At 48.0% G+C, this 27723-nt stretch overlaps 1 protein-coding gene across 1 annotated transcript in view; it reads right to left on the reverse strand.

Annotated features, from left to right (window-relative positions):
- The window catches only part of LOC119383907 (uncharacterized), a 73349-nt gene that overhangs the window by 1092 nt on the left and 44534 nt on the right, over positions 1 to 27723 (reverse strand). The window contains exon 7 of the mRNA XM_049412994.1: positions 10314 to 10508. Within this exon, the coding sequence (XP_049268951.1) occupies positions 10314 to 10508 (195 nt within the window). The remainder of the gene's footprint in view (positions 1 to 10313; positions 10509 to 27723) is intronic.

A 27723-nucleotide genomic window follows, 5' to 3' on the forward strand; every position in this document is an offset into this window, starting at 1 on the left:
AGGAAACGAACGAGAGAGATAGAAAGATGTAGAGGGACAGAAAAAAGATAGAAAGAAATAGAAAGAAAAATTTTTGCAGAAACGAATTCTTCACGCCAACCGACGGAGACATCGCGCGCAAGCTCCGCTGTATAGTGCAATGCGCGGCTGTGCCCGATCGTGTCCAGAGAGTCACGGGGCGTCCTAATAAAGTGCGTACTCCCAGGAGGAAGCCGCGCATGAGCGACGATGCCAAGCTTTGCGCGTCTTAGTGCTAACATTATTTTTTTCTTTTACCTCCCTTGTTTTGTATATATTTCCTAAAATGATGAAGCATTAGATGAAATGATGAAGCTCCAAAGCTGTGAAAAAAACACTACACAAGATTCTCAGAAAAAACAGACAACATTTAAACGAAGCACTTAAACGTATGGAAGCGACTGAAAAGTAATTACTTCACTCGCTGTACACATGGTTCCTTCCTGGTGTAGTATTTTCTGGGGTTTCACGTGCTAACACCACGGTATGGTAATGAGGCAGGCCGTGGTGGAGGGCTCCGGGTAATTTTTACCTCTTCGGTTGTTTTAATTCCACATATATTGCGCGGTGCGCGGACTTCAAGCATTTTGCCTTCACCGAAATGCGACTGCATCTTCCGGGACCAAACCCATGTCTTTCGAGTCAGCACCCGAGCACCGTAACCACTGCGCTATCGCGGATGTTTAATTCACCTCTGATCTTGCTAAAGAAACAGCCTGTAGAAATACAGATATTCGAAAAACGTCTATATGTTGGGATGGAGAAACTACTCAAAATGAGTCTAGCGAGAGAGAGATAACCAATTAATTAAAAGAAAACAAACCCCAGTCCGCGTCATCTGTTTTCTACAGCATTGGCTTTTTACGGGCAAAGGCGGCAAGTAGTACCCTTCACAGCATACCTTTTGTATCTACATTGACACGAAATACGTGTGCAGAAAATACGTATTACAGCAGATGGGGCTTCTAAAGCTTAAACCATCATGCCACGTGCAGTAGACTTGTGGAACATGATATACACACGTACTTACCATAATGCGTTTGAGGTTAGGCACGGTCCTCCAAAGGTACGTGTAGATTTTTATTGGAATTTAGAACTACAAAGTACCTAGCTGCTGCTGGCAGAACGTTCTCAATTTTTAGATGCGAAGTATTTATGGCGGAGTTCAATCCGGTGGTGGTGGTGTGCGGCGTGACCACCCTTTCTGCGTATGCGCATACCCTCTCCCCTTCCCCTGGCCACTTTCTCTTGCCATTTACCCTCTTCCCTCTCCACTTCCCCTCTCCCTTTCCACTCTTCCTCTGAAACGCGGGCTAGACATGCCGAAATTCTCTCCTGCGCAACGCCGCCGGGAGCACCAGCAGATGCGCGTCCCCTCCCCCTCTCTCTCCTCTCCTACGCTGCCCCCCTTTCGCACGCCTACCGACCGCGTTCCCCGCTCGCCCTGTGAGAATTAACGTCCAGGCTAGAGGGAATTACAAGACGCGCGTAGCGTTCCTCTTCGCGTTCCACGATGCGAGGTCGGTAGCATGCCCAAAGAAAGCCAACGGAACGCGACCGTGCAAGTGCTCCGGCTTCACATCGCCTCATGGTCCCCTTTAGCGGGAACTGGTGTAATTTTTTTTTATTTAATAGAAGTCTCAAAAGAGAGGTCCTAAAATTGTTTCTTACTCTTTAGTCGTTGCAGAATTTGCTTCAAATGAGGGAAATGGTTACGAACATCTTTTCGCTACACATATTGCATAAACGAGGCACCTCTTCGTGGTGGTTTAGATGAAATTTGTGGATCAAGCACTATTCCTCATGAGGTTCACTATATTTAAAAGCTTGCATCAAATGAGAAACCTATAAGAGGAACGCGGGACATTGCGTCCTTTGAGCCTTGATTGTCTGTTACAACCAAAAGAGAGCAGCCGTTTTCATCTTGAATCATAAGTTTTGTTGACGTAGCAGCCAGATCGCATAACATTGAAATATGTCCAAGTAGGCAAATGTGGACATAAAAATATGACGTTTTCCCAAGGTGTTATTGCAACCAGTATCAGCAGGAGTCTGCTTCCCTACAGGAGAAAGGCCTTTCACAATGATGTTCCATTAACCTTGTCATACGGGAGTTATTTCATTTCATACCTTCATTTCATACCAATTTCATACCTGCTATTTCTTTAATTGCCTCACCCAAAAAAACCGTTGATCCAACTGAGGGGTCTCGAACTCACCTCAGCTAGTGGGCCGCAGTCAACAAATGTAGTCCCGCAAGGGCCGCGACAGTGATGATCATCATCACTGTTTCGGCCGAATTACTAAAATCTGTAAGCCTATTCTGAAATAGACTTTTCGTTCCACGGCGATAGTGACTCATAGCGACATCATGGAGCGCCTCACGAAAAAAACATAGCTCGAGGCCGGTTCCGTCTCTGTAGCTTACCCGAACAAAGCGTCATTATTAGCAATAGGCGAGAAAATAATGCAAGTGCCATTTAGCAAAGTCACAAAACTTTATCCTATTGAAGGCGCGGTCTGCTGGCCGCATGCGGCCTGCGGGCCGCGTGTTTGAGACCCCTGTTTTAACTGACCGTCGAATATCGCTCCACACAACGGGGCCTGTCTAGGTTTATTTCCCTTGTCCCTCGATGTGGAATACATCAAGGAACAGAAAAAATGGATCTCCCACATCAGTTACAATAAAAAAATTCTGTCTAGACTTAGCAGTTATGATAAAAGTATTCGCACAAAGTCGAAAACATCTAAGAAGAGGCTGGAGTCAAAGAGTTTCTCAGTCAGCTGTATATTATGAGGGAAAGGGGATGTAGTATTTGCTCCAAAGTTATACGCGAAGTGCGGTCATCGGGCGCCTACGGTAAACGAGAAAAGTATCAGCATGTGCCAAAGGTTTGGTCTTTTAGCTCTTGCAGTGAAAGGATTAACAACAATAACTGTTGGGGATTTACGTGTAGATAGCACAGTGTGCTTACGAGACGCGCCATATTAGGGGGAAGTGATTCTTATAAAAAAAGGAAGTGAAGAAAAAACATGGTTGATCCCTCCGTCAAAGCAATCGGAATAACACGAAAGTAAAACGTGCCCTTTATAGAAGTAACTGAATGTTTACTGTACATAAGAGAGTTTGCACAATGCATATTGATGTCTGGCAGCTATAGCACCGTTTAAGGTGGATGCATCCACTTTGAAGCTTGACGGTACATCTCCATGCCGACGGCTAACGTCCATGTTCAATGATTAAACAAACCTTTGTGGTACCTATAGTAGTTAACGGTGAAAGCGTAATCAGAGAACGAGTTGTGATAGCCAGAGAAGCGTCGGATATTGGACGCAGAACTTAATCGCCATACTGCGGCATGTTAAAATGTGATTGAACACCACAGCCGCAATAGAAGGAAATGCAAAGCGTGTCGTACTGCCCCGGTAGCCCGGCCGCAATTTTTGTCGCGGCGAGCGCGTAGGCGGGGAACGCGTTGTTACAGCCAGGTGAGGCAGGCGCGCATCCCATAGCTATTTTTGGTTTGGATTAGCGTGATGCTGTGAGCGAGGCCGACTCTTTTACGACGCTTGGGCTTAGGTCGCCACCTCGCGGTGTGTTAAGGCATTGACGAAATTGCACTTCTATTGAAAACGCGCCGAATGGGACGGACGTTTAACGCGTTGCAGGTACTAATCGCAGAGGCCACAGTAATGATGAATTACTTTACTTTACTGTTCCCAGAAGACACCACCCCGCCGACCGGGAGAGTGGTAGATATAAAAGGCGCGTTTGTAAAGCCTCTGGAGTCTGTCACCGTGGCGCAGTGGATAGCGCGCCCCGCATCTGCATGTTGTTGCGGACCGAGCGATCGTGTGTTCGACGCCCGTTGACGGAAATTTTAGGGGCGAAGCTCCTTAAGGCGGCACCCGTTCGTCCCTCGTAGTCGTAGCAGTCGTAGTGCGTAACCAGTCGTAACGCTAGTACCAGATCTTGACCTCCAAGGTGGTGCCGGTGGGAGATTTTTCCTGTGCGTTGTTGAACAATAAAAAATTCGCAGCGTGCGCGTTAACTAAAAGCCGAATTCTTCTGTCTCTCATTCCCCATTAGCAGCCATTGGCATGTTCCAGTACGAAACGTTAGTAGAAGTAGCTAAAAGCCGACTTCTGTCTCTCATTCCCATTAGCAGCCATTTGTTTACCTCCAAGGTAGTGCCTGGTGAGATTTCTCCTGTGCGTGATTAAACAATAAAAATTTTGTTCAAAACGCCGTTGATTGATGAAATAAACCAACGAAAGACGCCAGATGTTTTCTAAAAGCAAAACGAACGAACGCCAGATGTTTCTAAAGCAAAACGAAAATACGCCAGCTGCTTAACGAAAGACGCCAGCAAGTTTTCTAAAGCAATGGTTTTCTAAGCAATGAAAATTCACAGCGTACATGTAAAATTAAAGTGAGCTGCAAGTCGTCATAACTCTCATCGAACCTTTAGTATAAACGCGCCCGATCTCACGTCGGTGATGATGTACTGGGCAGAATTCACGGAAGATTCACGGTTTACCGATGAACGTCCGCAGCTTCGCCCACTCATCATCATTCACTCCGTGGATATGCTGTGATTTTTCTTTGCCATCTGATCGTGTGCATTTTTTCGACGTCATTTCCGTGACGGAAATACGTCACTGAAGTCTTGGCGGGCTCCGGCATAAAACACTTTCGTGTTAAAAAAAGAGCCCCGCAATTGTCTCTCTCATAGGAGACCACCTCAGCAGTAGCTCTCAGGGGGGAGATAAGGGGGGATAAAAGAATGATAGGAAAGAAGGGGCGGAAGCGGTCAAAGAAGTTCACGGACGGGGCTACGATCGGCGAAAGGTCTTGGACGCGCGGACATCGCGGGCTGGGCAAAGCCTTGATCGGTGAGCAGTGCTCGGCGGGCAGGCATCGCGGACGAAGCAACCATTGGTCGTGAAATCCTCCGAGCGTATCCGCGCCATAATAGCGGCTTCCGTATTAATGTCAACCACGTGGAGCTCTTTAACGCTGGCCGAAATCTAAATTTCGCCCCCATTGAAATGCCGGCGCCGTGGACGAAATCAAACCCATGTCTTCGAGCTTAGCAGCGCCACGCCTTGCGTGCTAAACCACCACAGCGGGTACGCGAAGAAAGTAAAGCTGCAGGCATGTTTCATGTACGAAGGATGCCGGAGGTCACCGAAGGCGGATTGTTAAGAGAAGCAGTGTAAGGCCCACAAGAAATCTCTGCCCTGAACAAAAGCACGTGCACGGTACTGGAAAGGTCGGCGATGTCGTTTTAGCGAAGTCAATTCACGTTCTCATGTACAAACTCGTAATGTGGCACTGAACTGCCGCTTTGCAGTCGTCATGCAAGCTACGTAGAGCAATGTGATCACATCATCGATGTCAAGCACACCATATATGTAATGTCAATTTCTAGGTGTTCCTCTTCTTAATGTGTACGGGTATCGGATCGCCGAATGCCAGGGGCGTAGGCAGAAATTTTTGTCGGGGGGGGGGCACCTCCTCGATCCGACATTTGGTCTGGGCAGATAAGTGGAGTCGAGTGTCACGTTGTGCTCTGTATCCCATGGGGAAAAAATCTCGGGGGGTGGGGGCACGGGCCCGGTGAGCCCCCCCCCCCCCCTGGCTGCGCCACTGGCGGATGCGGCATGAATAAGAGATAAGTAAGCAGCTCTATGCGGAGGCATAACGAATAAATTTGCGTTAATCCGTTTACGGGGAGATAAAATGCGGGTGTATAGGTAGGCAGTCTACAAGGCAAATAGGAGACGTCGATTAGGTGAAGCGCCGGTCGCCTTGCCGCAAGAACTGAAGGCCCAGACACCTGGGTGCGAGCAACCACTGCTCTCTACCGAACGGTGCACCACACGGTCACCGGTCATTCGAGAGAGCCCGCCATGATCCTTTAAAAAGTATGGTAGTGGACATATTCTGCTGTAGTGATAAGTCTTCAGCGCTATAAGAAACACAGTAGCATTCAAGGGAAACATGCTTCATGAAGGGCTACACTGAATCGGCAGAAATTTCGGCATGCCGACGAAGTCATTCATTAGTAAATAGCCTAATCGCGGTTTCCTCACATGTTCAGGTGCAGAACGAGGCATATAGAAAAATCTCGCCCATCTAGGGTACTGTATAAGAATAGAAATAACTCGAAGCTCGGAAGGCACAGGATACGACACAATCACGGCTTCGTTGCTTATAGTCGTTCGCTCTGTTTTCACAATGATTAATGCAACGTACGTGTATTACGCTAGTGGAGGGTAAAGGTGACTGGTGTAGTCACTGAGTATGTACGAGTGATAAGCGCATATATCAGGACTTCTTTGCGCATGGTATCGCAGTGGCAGATACCAGTTCTGGGAATAGGCGTAAGGTACCATGTTCCAAACTATCAATTGAGGCAAGCACAGACTGTCGCAAACATCAAGACAAACCTCCGTCGACGAAACGAGAAAAATACCACTAACGTCAATCACGAGGAACTATGAAAGAAAGCTTGTGTATCAGAACGGATGTCTGAAGATTTATATCTCACACCCAAGCAGCGATATCCTCCAGCCTCTGCAATTTAATGTACAGTAAACTTCAATATACCAAAATCTATAAAATCGGCAATTTACTTGGTTGAATTCAAATGCGAACTTTTTAAGCAAAAAGGTTCTTTATCGCACTGCAGATGACGGAAGAATGTTTGAACAATACGGCAGTACAAAAAAAAACAATATTTATTAGACGAAAAGTAATTTTTTTTAACTTGAGATCTGGCATTTTATGCTTCGCGTGCGAAGCCCTGTTCTCCGCGGCCGAACATCATGCGTGAACACATCACGCATGAAACACATGAAAGCCCAAACGCGCTGTGGTAATATGGAATAATCAAAGCTATCGACACTGTTTTGCCGCAGCGGCTTGCCATCAAAACGTGGATGCTGCCAGGAGTATAGTACGACGCTGATGCTAGCATTTTCACTCAACCGAACCTCTTGCTTTCCGCTCGCTTCGACGTACGCGCAACGTCCATAATTGTGGCGTGCCACAAAACCTAAAGAGCTGCAGTCTGAAACTGCATAAAATCAAGCTGGCAACATCAATTACTCATCCATATTACCACTGGCGCTAACAGAGCCTTCGATTTATCTGCTCGGTCTTATTTTTCATTTTTTATTTATCAAATACTGCGGACACGTAGACCAAGCAGGGAGGGCAACAAAATGGTACAACAGTGAACACGTTTGGAAAAAAAAAAGTTGGAAAGAACTTCGGCAGCAGTGAAACTTCGTTATATTGATATAACGGATAAAGACGCTTCATTATATTTAGGCCCTAGTACATGAAGTTCTATTGACATGACCTTCAGAAAAGCGACAAGCTTCGTTATATCGAGAATTTCGTTATAATGCAGTTCGTTGCGTAGAGGCTAAATGTTACCTAGACGAGCGTAGCATTGCAGAAGCGTGGTAAGCTGGGCAAGTTGGCAGTGGCAGTTCATAGCGGAACAGTGCAAAAAGAGACGGAACCTTCTCTGATGTCCGCGTCCTTATCTTGTGTTTCGTCCTTTTAAGGGATCTGCCGCTTGGGGGCGAGCTGAGAAGACACTATCCATGGGCTCCGTAAGTTTTCCATGATTGCGAGCGCAAAATCAAGGATCTTAACCGTTCTTCGACGAAGAGAAACGTCGGAATATCAATCGCCTTCCGTGGACAACTTTTTGAGAGGGGTCCGCTTCCTGGGGCGCAGCACCAACTTTCGCGAGCCGCCACACCAGCGGCCCCGCTAACCCTCACTTGGCAAGCAACGACACCGACCCGCTGCGTCGGCGGGTGTCCCATACCCTGGCCTGAGTCGAGACTGTGCCCTTCTCCGCGAATGGCCATCGGGAGAGGATCTGGACGTCGTCGTATTTGAGGGAGAGGATCTCCCAGGCGAAATATGAGGATCCAGGGTGGATGGCAGCCCACACCCGCAGAAAATCTAGGACTAAGGAAGGCTCTAGTATTGGCGACAGCTCAAGGAAGATTGACGAGACGGATCAGCTGGCGATTAGGCCTGACGACTGGCGCAAGCACAGAACACCGGCGCCGCGAGAGCCACAGCTGCTAGATGAGGACTACTAAGTCTACAAGGATTACGACCCAGAGGGGATTTCACGCGACGCATAGCTCTGAGATTATAAAAGACGCCGTACTGTGTGCAGCAGAAATAAGTATTGAAGAGTCGGAAGAAGATACTCTCCGGGTGAACGCAAGGCAACACACTTTCATCATGAGCTCACCGAAGCTGGAACACTCGAAGCGTTACAGCCAACTAAAAGAGATCCGGATTGGAACAAGCGTCTTTGGAGCGGCTGCCTATATCACAGCGCCTGAAAACACTTCCAAAGGTGTTTTAAGGGGAATCTCGGTCTACGATGAACCGGAAAAGATAGAGAGAAGTCTTGATAATCGAAGAAACCCGACAGTTCTCCACGTTAGACGTATGGGGTGGACGGACGGTGTAGCGATACTGTTCGAAGGCGCTTACGTTCCGCACTACGTGCACAATAGAGGCGCTGAACACTGTTTCGAATTGTACCAAAAGAAACACGAGCTGTGCACTACATGTCGCCTAGGACGCCGAGCGGGTGTCTGCCCAGCACCCAATACCAAGAAATGTAGAGGCTTCAGAATGCTGAATCCCGCCGACCACCGCCAATGTGATCCGAGGTGTCCTTTGTATGGGAAGACGTACCTAACAGGAGACAAGAAGGGCCGCGAGCTGTTCAAAACACCGCATCTACTAAAAACATGTATGGTTGATCCCTCCGTCATAGGAATCGGAATAACACGAAAGTAAAGCGTGCCCTTACAGAAGTAACTGAATGCTTACTGTACATTGATATAAGAGAGTTTGCACAATGTATATTGATGTCTGGAAGCTATAGCACGGCTTAACGTGGATGCACCCACTTTGATGATTGGTGGTACATCTCCATCCCGACGACTAACGTGCATGTTAAATGATTACACAAAACCTTGTGGTAGCTGTAGTAGTTAACGGTGAAAGCGTAATCGGAGAACGAGGTGTGATAGCCAGAAGAGCGTCGTATATTGGACGCAGAACTTGGTCGCCATCCCGCGGCATGTTAAAATGTGATTGAACACCATGGCTCGACTAGAGGGAAACGCAAAGCGCGTCGTGCCGCCCCCCGGCCGCGATTTATCTAGGGGCGAGCGCGTGAGCGGGGAACGCGGTGTAACAGCCAGCTGAGACAGGCGCGCGTCGAAGAGCTATTTTTGGTTTAGATTAGCGTGACGCTATGAGCGAGGCCGACGCTTTTACGACACTTGGGCTAAGATCGCCACCTCGCGGTGTGTTAAGGCATTGACAAAATTGAACTTCTATTGAAAACGCGCCGAATGGGACGGACGTGTAACGCGTTGCAAGTGTTAATGGCGGAGGCCACAGTAATGACGAATTATTTTACTTCACCGCTCCCAGAGGGAAACACCACCCCGCCGACCGGGAGAGTGGTAGATATAAAAGGCGCGTTTGTAAAGCCTGCAGAGTCTGTGACCGTGGCGCAGTGGATAGCGTGCCCGGCATCTGTTGGTGCGGACCGAGCGGTCGTGCGTTCGATGCCGGTTGACGGAACTCTTTTTTCTTTGCCATCTGATCGTGTAAATTTTTTGACGTCATTTCCGTGACAGAAATACGACACTGAAGTTTTCGTCGACCCTGGCATAAAACACTTTCGTGTTAAAAAGGCATTGAGAGCGTGTACAGCGCCAACAGCAAAGCAGCAAGCAACACAACGACGTCTCCTTGTCCACTATACAAAGGGAAAACAGAAGGAAAAGCCATTTCAGTTCCTTCCCAAGAATTCCCTCTGCTGAAGGGGAATACAAAGCACGTCCTCGGCCATGTTCTCGATCGAGAGCCCGGTCCCGGTTCACATCGAAGATGAGGACACGGGCGTCACCAGTGAAGGTGGCTAGCAGAGCCGGAGGAACGCCAGCAGAAAAAGGTGCAACGGTGAGCTTTGCAATTGCGGTCTCCGCTGCTTCGAAGGACGGGAATTGATCAGCTCTACAACAAGAATTTGGCTCCAAAAACGAGACTAGGGTGGGTACACCGTCACGCTTTCCTAGGTAGACTCTTGATTGCCAAGGTAATATGGTGCCCGCTGGTGCGGGCATAATTATTAACCGCTGAAATCATACTGGCATTCGAGTTAAGCACTTCTAAGCGTAATATATCGCAGTACATATCCTGCTTGGTTAATTGATTTTCCTACCTCGTCACGAAGTCGGAAGGTGCTCTGGCGCATCTTCTCCACGGCCTCTTCTTTACTCACAGATCCCATGCACTGGATGACCTCGGGAAGCTGCGGATGCCACGACACCTGTTCGTAGGCGATGGCAGCGCGTTTATGCCAACTTCCAAGTGCGAAGGCCGCTGCGCATTGCACCAGTCCATAGTTGCGCTGAGCCTGCAAGATACGCAATGATGTTCGTGAAAACACTGAAAATTCTAGGAATGCCCGAGACCATTATTTACAAGGTTTTGAGTTCACGATCGGACGTAGCAGGTCCAGGCAGTGTCAGCAGTGAGCATGACAGTGGTGCCAAACGAACGCGGCTGGTACTCTCCTGCGAACACAGAGGGCAGCACCTATTGTCACCCATAGAAGCGATATTATTACGTAGACGAACGCGATTTATGACGCTCGTGAAATGAAGAGCACTGAAAAAAATATTTACGCACAGAAAAGAGGGCACTCATCTAAATACGTTTGAGGCCACGCTGCACAAACACAATCAATGGCGAACTCAATGAAGAGCATCGATAAGGCAATTTTGTAGTGAACTCCGAGATGTGCTGGGTTCTGGTTTCCTTCTTACGCAGCTGCATGCTACTGTGAGGCATATGAGCAACAGCGGGCTTTCACACAGACGCATTCGTGCAATTATTATATCGTAGTACACTTATTGTATCGTAGTACACTTAAAGACAGTTCCTACGGACATGTTTACCTGGCACATCGTAAAAACGTAGCTGTGTTTAACAAAAAGTGCTACATTCCCTCTGTATGCTAGAAGCGTCTACCTGCTTATAACATTGTGCATTGAAAAATGTATGTGCAGTACAATACAGCCTGTAGAGAACATCTATACTGAACGCCTTCTATGTGAATTTACGACAAAATGAATTTTTGAGTTGTCCTGTAATCATTATGACGTTTGTGAGTATATGCGACTTGTCGCATAGCAAGACCACTGCTTGGCGCTGCCTTGTATGACGTTTGCAAACGTTGCCATTGGGAAACTGGAAGCATATCTAAGTCAGAGCCGCCTACGTCAGCGTCGACTGTGGCCGTCGTTGCAACTGGTGCCGTAGGTGTAAGCACATGGCAATATTTGTCAAGAAGTGGACGGCAACGTAAGGTGTAGGACAGTCAAGCGGTGGTCACAGAAATGGAATGATTACCAAGGGATCGGAAACGCAGTCGAATACAGCAGTGAGTCATGAAGTGAACAAATTAAGGATTTCGCAGCGATCAAATGGAATGAAGTCGCGAAAAACAGGGTAAATAGGAGATCATTGAGAGAGGCCTCGTTTCCTCAGAAGACACATAATAGGTTGATAATGACGACGGTGTTGCCTGTATTTACGCGCATAATGTTTGCTAGATATGTAGCCATAACATTTCTGATCGACTCAGAACGCTAGTTTAGGGTACGAAAACCATAAACACGTATCCTGGGTGGATCCCTGCGTTCTAGGATGCAACGTGTGCCCTGGACGATCCCGTTGGCGATGTTTACCTTAAGACAAATATCGTATATGAGTGATAATTCAGTTGCGACATGATTTTTGATGTCGAAGTTGTCGCTTGCATGGGGTTTCTCGTTGCCCAATTTTTACTCGCCGCTTTGACTCGCTGGTGAATTGCATCAACAGCAGTGGAATTACAGACCCGTGCCTTAAAAGAAGTCCGACACCCATGATTGCCCCACTGTCCCATATTAGAACGGAACAGGGCATTCTTCCAGTGCATATTATATCTGCATATCGACGGCAGGCCGTACATGTGAACACACGCTGTTAATGAAAGGGCTTGCCGTGTTCCAGCAGTACACCGTGGCCAGCCTTTTCAGCTTACACCGTCGCGCATGTACGTGATTGCAAGGGCAGCGCAGGAACTGAACGTGATGTCTCGGCGACTACAGTATTTAAGAAATCCAGGGCGACGGCCGCTACGATGTTTGGACAGTGTACTGAGCAACGAACCCTGGGTGGACGAAAGCCGTGTGTACAGTGTGCACAAGGAAAACTGGATTAGTAAGACATCGGGGCGTGAGGCCTGCACTAACATGACTATGCCACTCACGCGTTTTCTTCTGCCTTCGCAGGTTGGTGACTGTTCAAATGAGGTTGTCACCTTTTATGTATTCATGGCACCGGTTACGCCCCTTGGCTCAAAAGTGGACTCAATGTACCGTGCTGCGTCTTGTCAATGCAGACGTGGATTTGTTTTGCGGCGCATATATGTATATTATTTTTAGATGCGAAGCAGCTTTTGCGCTGGGCTTTGTTCGTAGTTCCATTGGCGACCGTCCGCTTTCTAAAACCTGCCATAGCCATCTGTAACATATATTGAACGCGCGCTCGCGCCAAGGAGGAGTCTTCTTCGTCTTCTTTTTCGACCGCCTTGATGATGATACGTGCAGAGCGCGCGCTCGCGCCAAGAAGAAGTCTTCTTCATCTTGTTCTTCGAGAGCCTTAATGACGATACGTGCAGAGCACTTTAGGGGCCCCGGCTTCTGTATGCTGTCCTAGCTTGGCGTAACACAGACAAAACCACGTGTGCTGGTACGCGCTAGCGCGCTCGAGCCTATGTAAATGGCTGGGTAAGACGCTGTGGCCTCTCCCCTTTACACGCTCTCAGCTATCATGTGATGGCGTCGGCGAACGAGATTCTGCAGACGCGCGATGAACCAACGCGTTGTATCCAAGTCTGAACGCGCTGGCACGTGCTAGCGCGTTCGGGCCTGGGTAAGGGGCTGGGTAAGACGCTGTGGCCTCTCCCCCTTGCACTCTCTCAGCAATCACGTGATGGCGTCGGGGAACGAGATTCTGCAGGCGCGCGATGAACCCGCGTGGCCTGCTCCAAAAAGAGTTCGGAGCGAGTAACAGCAACAGCAACTACAGTGAATTCATGGTGTGCTCCACATGCAAGGACGCGTTAACATCGGGCAAGGTGCCCGTGATGAACGGAACTTTAGGTCGACCCATGCACTCCTTCGCATCCCCACATGGTTCCCTTTAGTGGGAGATGGTGAAAGTTTTGACTTTTACTTCTGTGCGGTGACGTAGAGATAAACTGTAGCCTGACTACTGCAGAGACACTTAGTGAAATTATCGATAGCCTGAAAAAGGCAAAAATCAAGGATATTTATTAGGGCTGTGCGAATATGAACGTCGCACTTCTGGTCGAAGTAGAATGATCAAATAGACGCACGACTCGAATCATATCTAGCTAATATTTTCGTATGCGAATACTGCCCCTATTGCCTTTTCAAAACATCTTTTTTTCACCATCTAAGGATGAAAAAGGAGGTTTGATCTACAGTGAATGACGTACAGAAAAATTGTGCATTGTACAACACTATGGCTTGAGAGTACCGCATCTGCAGTTCCCTGAAACGGTTTTGACGATTTTGTGTAAATGTATTGAGCCAGTGAAGGAAGTCCTAAGAATCATTTGCAGACCGATTTAAGTTGTCTGCATCAACTGTGTTCACAACACTTTAAACATATGCATCACTACAGATCACAGCGGCGCAGCTGAACGAGTTTTCAACTTCCCGCATCCTTCATACGTGGCATTGTTCCTCCTTACGTAGCACTGGCGACAGACCCGACAAAATATGTCCAATATACGTGTCACTTAATAAAAGCAACCGACGATGAAGCTGAGGAAGTTAAAGCGGACATTTGATGGTTTGAACTGTATTGCAGTAATTATGACTTAAATGGGAAGGAATTTAAGTGGATGAAAAATCATCGCCGCTGGTAGGGACCGGACCGACAACCTTCGCATAACGCGTCCGATGGACTACCAATTGAGCTACAGCGGTGGCCGCTTTCCCATCTACTTTACTGGGTATTTATGTTTTTATGTAAACCTGGGAGTTTGAAAGAGCTTAGGTTTCATAGAGCTGGCGCGCGATATTCTTAGCCGTACAGTGGAAGGCGGCGAGAATGCGCGAACTTTAACCACTCTCAAAATCAATAGGCACATAGAAAGAGTATAGACACCTGCGCATGCCTCTCCCTGGAAGCGAGGCGACTCACACAGTGGCTCGAGAACTCACACACCGAGCCAGTGAGCAGCCTCAGCCAGAGATGAGAGAGGAGCGCATGGTCAGTTAGAATGAAATCACTAAGCATTATAGATTGACGAGGGCTCGGTATCCCCCGAGACTCAATCAGACACAGACGGTGGTTTGGCGCCTTCTCCAAACTAACACTTACCCGAATCCGGTGGCCTACAGCCGTCATTACCCCGACCAATACGAGGGCAAATGCCAGCTATGTAGGGAACGGGCGAATCTGCGACACATTCTGTGGGCTTGCCCTCAGGCGTCCTACAGGGTCGCAATATAAATAATGAGCAATGGGAGGACTTACTGCTAAGCTCGGATCCGGAAGAGCAACTCTGGGCCGTCCAGCTGGCTGAAAACGTCGCCAGGACCCAAGGGCTACTGACCGCCGTTTAGGCGGGGACGTGCTGCCCAAACTGCTGGACTCAATAAAGTTATTTCTCTCTCTCTCTCTCCTCTCTGCGCGTCCGAGCAGTTGGTGCACGGTGTGCTTTCTCGGGCAGTCTGAAGTGCGAATCTGGAATGTTTAGCCGCACATTGTACACTGCTGTGTTCTTGATCGCGTAGGTTGATGGAGCCGATGCCCTCACTTCTGGCCGAAATTTTCACTTCTGCCTACTAGAATCCGCCTCTGGATAGGTTTCGAAATTAAGGGCTCTTCGTATATTTCGAGTAGTGAAAGAGTCTTTTGAATGTAAGTGGATACGAGGAATTCGAATTCAATATTCGAAATTTCGAATGTTCGCACACCCCTACTATTTAAACATCGCAGAATCAGAGCAATATAGCTATAAAAGTGAAGTCACAAGTGCATTCAATGGAAACTGCAATAGCACAGTTCGTAAACTTCAGAGAAGCTGATACTGATGTAAAGAAAACCGGAGAGCACGCGACCTCAAGAGAAGAAAATAAAGACGGTGCTTGGCGGTGGCCCATGAAACCACGGCTCGCGTTCCCCGCTGGCGTCGGTTCTGGTTACACAAATAAAACTTCATTGCGGTCTAGTTGGTACATATTCTTGCTGCTAAAATTGCAGCGCGAACACACTTCTTTGTCCTTCTTACTTTTTCTTTGCTTATTTGTCCCTGCACCCATCTGAGTATCATTTCATGTCTTTGCGTATCTAATACACTGTCGTCCTTGTTACACGCTTTGGTTGAGAGCTATTGTGTGCGCATCAGCCGTAAAGCTGCCTTCGGCTTATATGTGCATCGGCGTATGAAAGAATAAAGCCGGTGTTAGTCAGCGCTTGTGTCGTATGTTGCTTTTCTTCGTGGCTGTCCTGTGCGTTTGTGCTGTAATTTTAGCCTCAGGAGTGTGGTCACGGTCTAATATATATATAGTCTTTCTGGTTCAGCCGTCTTGTTTCTTCCCTCCTCTGACATAAGCCTACAAGAAAGAAGTCGTTCCCACTAGCTCACGCCACCACGAACCACGGGACCTCTTCTTTTTCCCTTGCAGACTGGCCATGAGTGGAGCCGTGCTACAAACCCAAAATTGAAAACTAGCGTGTGTCGCCAGCAATGCGACGCAAACGCAGTGCGGGCAACGATGCAGCATGGCCCGCGTCTCACATAATTTTATCTTCGCCGCGTGTAGCGTCCGGTACGTTTGTATTCTGTCGTTAGTATCCGGGAGAACGAATGACGCATGCCGTAATTGTCTAATTGGCAGCGCGCTGCCGAGTGAGGGGTCGAAAAAAGGGTTCGCACACTCCGAAATTTTTTTCTTCTCAATTATTATTTGTGGCTTTTATGTATATATATACATTCACAGACATATCCGGGACATGACAGCGACGGCAACAATGCGCCGAGAGTGTCCATATAATTGCTATCGGAATAAGAAAGAAAAATAATACGACAAAAGACCCTGCTTAAAGCCTGACTCTAAGGGCAGTTGTCCGCAAGAAACGCAACAGCGCTATCAAAGCCTTCCGCGACGAGGACGGTCTCGGCCATTGCCCCAAGACCCTTTCTTCCGACAATGGCGATTGTCAAGTCTATCTAACACGCACTGAAGCGAGGACACTCAGAGAAGCTGGGTTATTGTCTCTTCGCAGCTGGAGTTGTCGCATGTCGGTCTGCTGGTCCTTTTTATTCGAAATGAGTAAGCATTCGTGGAGGCCACCCCAAGCCACAGGCGGCAACGGAGCGTCTCTTTAGCTCTAGTTATTCCCGACGAAAAACAGAGCTGTAGATTCGGGTGCAAGTTCTGAAGACCGGCGTTGGCAAATTCCGTTGGTTTCCACTGTGCGAGTGTCAGTTCACGTGCGAGTGAACGAAGGCTTGTAGCTGCATCCCTTCTTGATAACGGTATAGCAGCACAACGGAGAGCATCATGGGCAGATCGGGCGGCTTCACCTGCACGGTCATATCCGCAGATGCCGCAATGGCCCGGTATCCATTGGTATGCTATGTTGTGCTTATTTATAGCACGGTGATAAAGCAGTCTTATGTCAGCTACTAATTGTTCATTTTGTCCATGACGATTTGGCGGCATATTGCACTGGATGGCTGCCTCAGAGTCGGAGAAGATTGACCATGCCTGTGGTGGTTCTTGTACTACGAACTCTAGAGCAGCACGGATGGCGGTCAGTTCTACAGCCATCGATAATGTCAAATGCGATGTCTTGCATTTTATGGTGACGGACTTCTCGGGAATGGCCACTGCTTCTGCTGAACTTGCAGAACAAACTGAACCATCTTTGTAAATGTGAAGGCGTCCACTGCGCTTTTCATGCAGGAACAGTAGTGTGGCTTCTTTTATGGCCAAATATGTCGACTGTTTTTAACACGAAAGTGTTTCATGACGGGGTCTACCAAGACATCAGTGAGGTATTTCCGTCACGGAAATGACTTCGAAAAAATGCACACGATCGGATGGCAAAGAAAAAAGTTCCATCAACGGGAGTCGAACCCACGGCCTCTCGGTCCGCGACAACAGATGTTGGGCACACTATCCACTGCGCCATGGTCACAGTCTGGAGGCGTTAAAACGCGCCATTATATCTCACACTTTCCTCTTACAGTGCTCACGGTCGGCGGAGCGGTGTCACCATCTGAAAGTGTTAAGGTGAAGTAATGCATTATGATCGTGGCCTCCGCGATTTGATCCTGCAACGCGTCGCTGCTACGCGTGCTTCCCATTCAGCGCGCTTTCAATAGGAGAAGTGCAATTTGGTCAACGCCTTAACACACCGTGAGGTGGGGACCTTAGCCGAAGCCTCGGCTTCGCTCATAGCAACCCTCAATATCAAAAATAGCTCTGCGACGCGTGCCTGCGTCACCTGGCTGTAACATCGCCTTCCCTGCTTACCCTCGCCCCAACAAAAATCGCGGCCGAGCTAGAGGGTAGACACGACGCGCTTTGTGTTCCCCTCTAGTCCCGCCGTGGTATTCAATAACTCTTTAACGCGTGGATGGATGCCCAAGTTCTAAGACCAGTCAGCGACGCTCTTGTGGCTGTCACATCGCGTTCTCTTATTACGCTCTCACCGCTAACTACTACAGCTACCACAAAAGTTTGTTCAATCATTGATCATGGACGTTCGTCGTCGGAATGGAGGTGCGCCACCAAGCGTCAACGTGGGTGCATCCACGTTAAACGGTAACACCAATAGACATTGTGCAAGCTCATTTATATAAATGTAGTGTAAACATTCAACTACTTCTGTATAGACACGTTTCGTGTTATACCGATTCCTATGACGGAGGGATCAACCTTGTTTTTTCTTTCGTATTCGGCGAGTGGTTATCAATGTTTCCAGTGGATGTAGACACCACAACTCTAATGGCGGTCTTGGTGCAGGCGTGAAGTTAGAGGGTAGCACTGTTCGATACGAAGCAATAATACCACTGGCTGAACGCAGAGTGTGAATATGCTGATCGCAGAAGTCAGGCGAGGTGGTGCGATGGAATCCGGGCGGCATGTCTTGTGTGCATTTTTAAAGCATCTACGCGAGTGTGTGTTGTAACTGGGTAATCACGAGTGATGATGACAGTCGCTGCTGAGGACGCGCATCTCGGAAGCCCTCGAAGTATTTTCAGTGGTTGAGCTTGAATCGACTGAAGGAGGCGTTCTTCGGGTCTTACTTAGCACAGGTAAAGCTGTATCGCATGAAGCCGAGGAGAAGTCCAGTATACAGTTGAAGCATCGCCCGTGCAGAGGCACCCCTCAAAAAACGAACAAGAATGGTTATGTTTAGATAGGAAGTGAATGTTTGATCTGGAAGCGGATGACGTGGTAAGTAACATGCTTTTGGTGGGATTATTTCCATTTTTCTAATTTATTCCTCGGTTCTTCTTGGTCATATCTTGTTGATATAGATGGGGCTTCCCTTAAAATGCAAACAGTTAGTTGAAGTAAGCACCATGTCTCGTGTTCTTTATGGTCTTCGTATTCGTGGTGTTATTCTTACGAAGTTACACATTATCAAGTAGCCTACCAACAATCGCTACTGAAGTTTGATACACAGCAGTACCTGGCGCCCTTTACGTGGCACCAAAGTTATGTATCTGCCCATGCTTGCCACATTAGAGAGGGTGGTCTCGTTATAATAAACATGTTTGCGTGATATAAGTACACGTTGCGCCTGTACTCCATCCAGGCCATCCATCGCGAACCAGAGCGCGTATTACGACCCACCAATAGCATCGTGTCAAAGTGGGATCTCCTGGGGAATAGTAAATAACTCTCGCAGGCTCCAGTCTTGCATTTCTGCTCAGTTCATATTGCTTGGGAGTGGTACGGGTGCAGCAGGGCAAGCATGCTGGATATACATGAGCAACATTCGGAAGCGCTCAACAGAAGTACGCACAGATCGAAAAATAACTCTTGGTGTCGCAAATAGGGTACAACATTTTCACTACTTCTTGTATGGGGTTCTTGTCACCGTTGAAACCGATCACCTTTGGCTCGTGCAGAAAACCCTCGATTCTGTTTCTCTTCGACTCCAGTGTCTCTTCATACGCCTACAACCATATGACGTGCACTTCATGTTTGTGCCTAGCCGTCAACTCGTTGCTGCAGGTGCCCTCTAGAGCCCCTGTGGTCTCCATCTCCGCAGACACATCATCTATGGGCCGCCCATCGGTCTGCTTGTTTGTGGGTGCATCTTGCTACGCACTCAACCACATCAGAGTGCAAACAGCAGCTGACAGAACTCTTCAGCTTGTCATCTAGTTTGTACAAGCTGGCTGGCCAGAAAGACGTAACGTACAGCGCGGTCCACTGTTAAAGGGAACACTCCAATGAGCACCTTTCATTTCGCTGGCCCTCTAACAGCAAGTGGACAGGGAATCGTTCATGCACTGCCTGAGTCTGTCAAAAAGAGGCAGAACCGTCAACCACCAGTAGTTTCATGCAAATCTAAGCCACTATGTTTACGCAAGAAAGCAAAATCATGTCCTGCGCGCAAGTGTTCCCTTTAACAGTGGACCCGTCTGTACACCCCTCTGCTCAGAAGCCTTGGGGTTGTAGAAGTGAGCATTACTACGAAGACCGGCTGCTCTGCCTAGGACTCCGCTTGGTGCATCCAGCTGCTGCACAACCAGCAGTGCTTGAGAAACTGCGCCTGAGTCCTCGTCGCAGGTCAGCATGCAAGCCGTAGTGATGCAGAACTATCGATGGTACTATCGATAGTATCGATAGTTGAGTCACTATCGAACTATCGATGGTAAAAGATATTATCGATAGTGCTATCGATAGTAAGTACTATCGCTAGTTTAAAATCAACAGCGCGAACTCATTGCAGAAAAAAATTACATCACCTCCCACTAAAGGGACCCATGTGGGGATGCAAAGCAGCGCATGGGTCGACTTAAAGTTCCGTTCATCACAGGCACCTTGCCCGATGTTAACGCATCCTTGCAAGTGGAGCACACTGTGAAATCACTGTTGTTGCTGTTGCTGTTACTCGTCCCGAACTCTTGTTGGAGCACGCCACGCGGGTTCATCACGCGTCTGCAGAATCTCGTTCCCCGACGCCATCACGTGATTGCTGAGAGAGTGTAAGGGGGAGAGGCCACAGCGTCTTACATAGCCCCTTACACAGGCCCGAACGCGCTAGCGCGTGCCAGTACACATGGTTTTGTCTGCGTTACGCCAAGCTAGGGCAGCATACGGCAGCCCGGGCCCCTAAAGCGCTCTGCACGTATCATCGTCAAGGCGGTCGAAGAACAAGAGGAGGAATGCTTCTCCTTGGCGCAAGCGCGCGCTCAGATGGCTGTGCTAGGTGGTACAAAGCGGATGGTCGCCAATGGAACTACGGACACAGCCCCGAGCAACAGCTGCTTCGCATCTAATAAATTTGGTTCGCCGCGCGCGTGGTACATAGTGGAGCCGGAAGAGCAGGCTGTAGCGGAAAGGAAGCCGTTACATGGGGTAGAACTGCGCGGCTTGAGCTTTATATTGCATTTGATGATTTCAATATAAAAAATAATCAAGAACTAAGTTTGTTAATTGTAAGTTGTAACTGGTTGCTTTTAAATATTAATTTATTGGTGGATATATGCCGCCATTTTCACTGCGCAAATAATTTCTCTCCATAAAAGTTTCCTTATAAATTAAGCGAAGCTGATAGTAGGCTATCGCGAATATTCTGGCAATTTGGCCAGCCAGCAACACCATAGTTATTCGCACTACTATGGATAGTTTGTCACGTGGTTGTGACAGTGAAGAATTCTGCAGCAAGACTGGGCAATACGAAGCTCTTTTTTTGTCGTACTTGTGCCCATAAAATCAAAACTCATAATACAAGCGATACACGCTGCGCACTGATTGCGGCGAGAACAGTCGCCGGCCGTCGAGTAATCTGATGACCGGTGGAACGCTTCGTCTTTTATACATCAGTCATCAAGCGCTCCAGCGTTATCGCTGGTGCTCGCGTAAGCTCTCGAATAAACTTGAATATTCGTGCCCGGCGTGTAATCTTAAAATGCCAAACAATCGCGAAGCTTCTCAAACATTGCGGCGCGGTCTGCGTCAAACGCAGCTAACAGTCTGTGGGTGAAACCCGAGTACATCAAAACAAAGCAATAAACACGCTTGGCAATATTATCGCTAGTAATATTACCGATGGTACTACCGATTCGACTATCGATAGTTTGTCTACACTATCGATAGTTTCAAAGAAACTAACGATACTATCGATATTCAATTTACCGATAGTTTTGCATCACTAATGCAAGGTCATGGCATGAGAGGCCCTTTATTGGCCAGGGGTGAGACAGGATGTGGCCAAAATGGTAAAGCACTGCATCACATCTCAGCGTTAGGTGCCAGTTAACGACTACGAGCCACTGCTAGGCATCTCTCTGCCAACCCTGCCTAGGGAGAAATTGGGAATAGATCTGTTTCACCACGATCGGTCACCTTACTTCCACGTAGTCGACGTCTACTCAAAGTAGGTAGAAGTTGAACACCTGTCCTCTACTACAGGTCGCGCAGTCATTTGCAGAGCAAAGAAGACCTGCGCACATTTTGGGATTCCACTACATTATCGTGACGGACAACGGTCCCCCGTTCGACAGCACAGAGTTCGCACGCTTCAATGCCGCGTGGTCTGTTCAGCACCACACATCATCACCCCACTACACCAGATCAAACGGACAAGAAGAGCCAAGCATCAGAACGATAAACAAGTCAGTTTCACCGCAAGGGCGAATCAATGAATAATGATGATTAGTGGGGTTTTGTGGCGCAAGGGCCATGGGTGGCCAAAGAGCGCCATGTCTGTTATGTGGTGTTAGCGATGACCAATTATTACGATGACAGGGTGTATTGTGGCTGTATAGAGGCCTAAAATTAAGCGCTATAAAGAAGCGTAAAAGGTGTGTATAGAGTATAAAAGTGTGGCAGTGGCAAGTGGTATGATCTATGGGTGTGGGATGAATGACGAGTGAGTATGGTATTTACAAGTGAGTAGCGGGAAAACAGCACGATTGCCTCTTCAAAGCCTTTGAGCCCTAAGACCGGGAGGCAGGTGCTTGCTTTCATAGAATTACCGCAGCAGCAGGCTCAATGATGAGGCCGTGCTACGGAGCACGTGGAAAATAACGTTAAAATTACATCTTTTAGAAATTCAAGGAGGGCTGAAAAAGGGGTTCTCAGCCAATTACCATAACGGGATGGAGTGGGAGCTGCATCGTATATTGATGAAAAATGTTTTTTCCTGGGAGCGTCCAGTTCCGTGCATTGCAGTATGGTGTGGAGTACTGTTAAGGGACCGCCACAGTGGTCACACAAAGGTGGATCGCCTCCGGACAAAAGGTATGCATGTGTACTGTATGTGTGGTTAATCCTAAGTCTGCAGAGTGTAACTTCTGTGTGGCGTGACTTCGATACCGGCGGCCAACTACCGAGATGTGGTTTGACAACGTGTAGCTTCTTTCGCGTCTGCATATCCCATGTGCTCTGCGAAAAGGCTCTGAGCTTTCTCTTGAGGAAGGGTGTTATGTCTATTGGGGGAATAGCTATGAGTGTATTGGGACTGTTTTCGGGGGCAGATGCTGCTGGTGGTCCATCAACACGTTGCCTTGATTCTCGCGGTGCGCCGGCACCCAGCACACTACGAGATGTTCGAGTGTGTAGATCGTACATAAAAGAGAGTATAGTGAGACAATAACAGGGTTTTTGTTTTTTTATTAGAGTTTTAAAGCTTTTACCACGCTTAGAGAGTGTGTATAAATAACTGCCTTTTGTAGTTTCAATTGTTTTGTGTTGAACGGCCGCAAGTATCGCGTAAGCTTCCGCTGTGAAGATACTTTAGTTAGGGTGCAGAATACTGGAATCGAAAAGGGTGGACCAACGGCTGCGTAAGACTCAGAAGTATTGGACTTTGAGGCGTCTGTAAAGAATTCTGGACAAGTGTATTTGTGCTGGAGTTCGAGGAAGTGTGTACGGATATGTGCAAGTGGCGCGTGCTTGGTAACTTCCACGAAAGAAACATCGGAATTTATAGACTGCCACTGCCACGGCGGGAGATGTGAAGCGGGAGTCATTAGACAGTGTTCGAAAAGTGGCACACCCGTTTCTTCAGCTAGGCCCCTCACACGAAGTGAGTAGGGCTGTCTCACCGAAGGAGGGTGGTCAAAAATGGCAGAACTGGAGAAATCATTGATGGTGGAGTGGAGGGGTATTCCTTGTTTGCGGTCACCTTGAGAAAATATACAAATACTAAGTAGGATCTCTGTAGAAGGAGCGACCACTCATTCGATTTGGCGTAGAGGCTTTCTACGGGGCTAGTTCGAAAGGCGCCCGTAGATAGTCGATTGCCTAGATGGTGGACAGGGTCAAGCACTTTAGGGCGCTTGGTGTCGCAGACTGATTATTGCTCCGTAGTCTAGGCGAGTGCGCATGAGGCTTTTATACAGATTCAACAGACACTTCTTGTCACTTCCCCACGTAGTGCGTGACAACACTTTTAGAACATTCATTGTTTTTATGCATTTGTTTTTTGAATGCTTATGTGTGATGCGAACGTCAGCTTACTATCCAGGATTAGGCCTAAGAATTTGTGCGCCGCCTTCACAGAGAGATGTTGACCATGCAGGTCAATATCTGGATCAGGATGAAGGCCTCTCTTTCGAGAGAACAGGATAGAGGTGCTTTTTTGAGGATTAATAATGAAACCATTCTCGTTTGCCCATTTAGAGATCTTGTTGAATCCTAGCTGGACCGGCCGCTCACACATCGAATGGTTGCACGATTTAAAACCAACCTGTACTATGTCAAGATATGGATGGGTGGAAGAACCTTATTGTTTGTCCGGCAGATTAATGGCCCGGGCTCAGGTCTCCTATGTCGGGTCGTCAAGGCCTTGCCTCTCCGCCGCTTCACGGGCCTGCTGGACTGGCCAGAGTTGGTTGGCGAGCTTGGAGCTGCGCGGAGCGGCTTCCCACCTTGCCGAAAGAGCATCGGGATTTATACGTTTGGCTTTAGCCTCGCATTCCCAGAGCATATGCTTAAGCGTAGCTGTGTCTGTCTGGCAGACCTTACAGATGCTGGTGTTATAGATCTCGGGGTATATTCGGTGATATAGCAGTGGATTAGGGTAAGTGTTGGTTTGCAGCTGTCTCCAGGTAACCGCTTGAGCTCTGCATAGATTGCCACGAGGCGGAGGATAGCATCGCAGGGCCAACTTACAGGATACAAAAAACTGTCGACATATGTGCAATAAAACATATTTCATGGTATGCAAGGAATTCATTTTGATAATAAAGAGTGTACAGCTAAGTACACCACCCTGTGGCATTCTAGTTTCTTGAAGGAATGGTCTTGATAGAACATTTCCTACTCGGACACGGAATGTACGATCCGACATTTAGCTCTCTATTATATCTAGCGTTCTACCACGTACACCAAGGTGGGACAGGTCTCTTAACTCTTTCAGGGCTGGATTTTTTATTCTGGTGGGGGACTTTTTTTCTGCGTGTTTTCCTAATAGCTATGACCTCAGAAGATCACAAACGAAAAATTGAGCCAGTGGTGAAAGTAATAATGGATTGACAGACATGACATCAAATTAGGTCATCAGGGCTCAGCGGTTGTGAAATGAGAAAAATAGCATCTTTTTTCTGGCTATTCACTAGAGTACACAAAATGTGAACCATGTCTCATTTTTCAGTGTGATGCTCATTGAAACAACTTCGGTACGTCGATCCGAAAATGGCGCTCACCCGCCTCAGCTGATCCGCCCCGGCATCACCCATGACTTCGGTCAAGCTTCTTTGCGGCTGCCAGCTCCGCAAGCATGTCACCATTTTGGTGTCAATGGCAGTGGGGATCATTGAAGAAGTATTCCCCCAAGAATGAGCAGTTTTGGTTTCATTTTCGAGGTGCTAGAAAAAATCTTTTGTAATGGTGTCAATTGACACCGCCAGGGCCGAAAGGGTTAATATTCGAAAGCGCCATGTGGTGTCGTAAGCCTTTTCCATATCGAGGAACACAGAAAGAAAGAACTGCTTGTGGACGAATGCGTCACCGATTTGTGCCTCGATACGTAACAGGTGGTCAATGGTGGAACTACCCTCGCGAACCCCGCACTGGTACGGGTCAAGTAGATTGTTTCCGGCAAGTGCATAAGTCGGCGGTTTATCATCTCTTCGAAAAGTTTACAGAGGCAGCTCCTTAGTGCGATGGGCCTATAACTCGTACCGGGGGATGGATCCTTGCCTTGTTTAAGAATGGGAATGGCAATGGCTTCTTTGCAAGACGAGGGGATCTCGCCGGAAAACCATATGGCAATGCACAGGGAATGTAAGATTTTTGCATTTCGGAAGGTAGGTTTTTCAGCATGACATATCCCATATGGTCGGAGCCTGGGGCGGAATTACTGCAGCAGTTAAGCGATGCCTGCAGCTCAGCTAAGAAGAAAGCTCTGTTGTACGCATCGTGTTTTGTACATTTGCGCTCTAATTTCTGTTTTTATATATTCTTGTAGCGTTGGAAAGCCTCGAAATAGTGCGACGAGCTGTACACTTGTTCACAATACCTGCCTAGGAAGTTTGCTTGGTCTTCCAAGCTGTTGCCTTGTGTGTTTACTAGAGGCAGTGAATGTGCTTGTCGTCCTTCTACCCTACTCATGTTCAAGAGTTTTTCTTCTTGTGTAAATGAATTGATGCCTAATAGAAATTTCTGCCAACTTTCCCTTCTAGCATGTCGGCGCGTTCTCCTGCCTTGAGACTTTATGTTCTTAAAATTTGTAAGGTTTTCTGCCGTCGGACAGTCTCGAAGCAACCTCCATGCTTTGTTTTGTTTTTTGCGCGCATTCCGGCATTCATTGTTCCACCTTGGGACCCGTCGTTTGCCAGACAGTCCACTTATTTATGGGAGACATTTGGTGGCAGCATTAACCAAAAAAGCTGTAAAGTAGTCTACAGCTGAACCTATGCTTAAATCACACATGTCGGTCCAACTTAACAGAGCAGTCGTACGAAACTGCTTCCAATCGGCTTTGTCAATGTGCCATTTGGGAACCTGTGGGGGACATTCATTCGCTGTTGGTGAGCTCATAACTATTGGAAAGTGGTCAGTTCCGTAAGGATTATTAAGGACTTTCCATTTGAGTAGGGGTAGAAATGATGGAGATGTAATGGTGACGCCTATGGACGAGTAGGTATTGTTGGCGACGCTATAGTAGGTTGGCTCTTTTGATTCATGAGACATGCGCCTGAAAAAAAAAGGAAGTGTTCAATTAGACGACCTCGTGCATCGCAGCGAGAGTCACCCCATAGACCACTATGTGCATTAAAGTTCCCAAGTACCAGATAAGGTTCTGGAAGTTCATCTATTAAGGAGTGGAATTCATGTTCATTCAGTAGGTGATGCGGAGGTATGTAGAGAGAACAAATGGTGACGAGTTTATTCAAAAGAACCGCTCGAACAGCCACGGCCACAAGGGACATTTAGAGCGGAAAATATGTGCACGCTACTCCTTGAAGAACTATAACAGCTACACCACGAGATGACGCGATGACATCATCCTGGTCCTTTCGGAAAATAATGTAACTGCGTAGAAAGTTGGTGTGTTTGGGTTTTAGGTGTGTTTCTTGTACACACAGCACTTTTGGTGTATGTGTAAAATCTCTTGCATGTCGTCGAGATTTCTAAAGAGTCCTCTGACGTTCCATTGTATAATCTGCGGTTCGATATTGTACGTAAATTGGTGCTATGTGTACAAAAAGGAAGTAGCTGTTCAAACGAAAGGTTAGAACTCAGGTAACAGAGCCCTCTTCGGGCCCCGTTATCGTCTCTGGTTTTCTTAGCGCGCTCCAGGGAGCTACGCCGCTCTTTCGGTACCAGGGGTACCGGAGTTGTGTCCATTGCCTCGTGTGAGGCACTGGACGCCCGCCTACGCGAGCTGTTGGCTTGTTTTTCCGACCTCGCCTGGCGAGGCATGGTCGTGAGAGCCGACGACCCTGGAGTCGCCGAGACCTCTGGCTTGGTAGGTGGAGCAGTATTGACTGCTGCCACCACGGGGGCAACCGCCACGGCCGGTGGCTCACTTTGCGTGGTCGGGCCAGTGGCGGTAGCCGATGCGACGCTGCCTCCTGACGCGCCGCATCAGCATAGGTTGTTCCGTGAAAGGCCGAACACCTTCTGCGTGCTTCTTTAAATGAGATGTTCTCTTGGAGCTTCAATGAATTATGTCTTTTTCCTTCTTCTAATGTGGGCAAGAGCGTGAATACGCAGCGTGGTCGCCGTCGCAGTTCACGCAGTGTGGTGTTTCATTGCAGGTGTCCGAGGCATGACCTTGGACACCAGATTTCGCACAGGTAGGTCGACCACGGCAGCTCTGAGAGCCGTAGCCAAATC

Source organism: Rhipicephalus sanguineus, chromosome 2 (genome assembly GCF_013339695.2).
Source record: "Rhipicephalus sanguineus isolate Rsan-2018 chromosome 2, BIME_Rsan_1.4, whole genome shotgun sequence".
Lineage (NCBI taxonomy): Eukaryota > Metazoa > Arthropoda > Arachnida > Ixodida > Ixodidae > Rhipicephalus > Rhipicephalus sanguineus.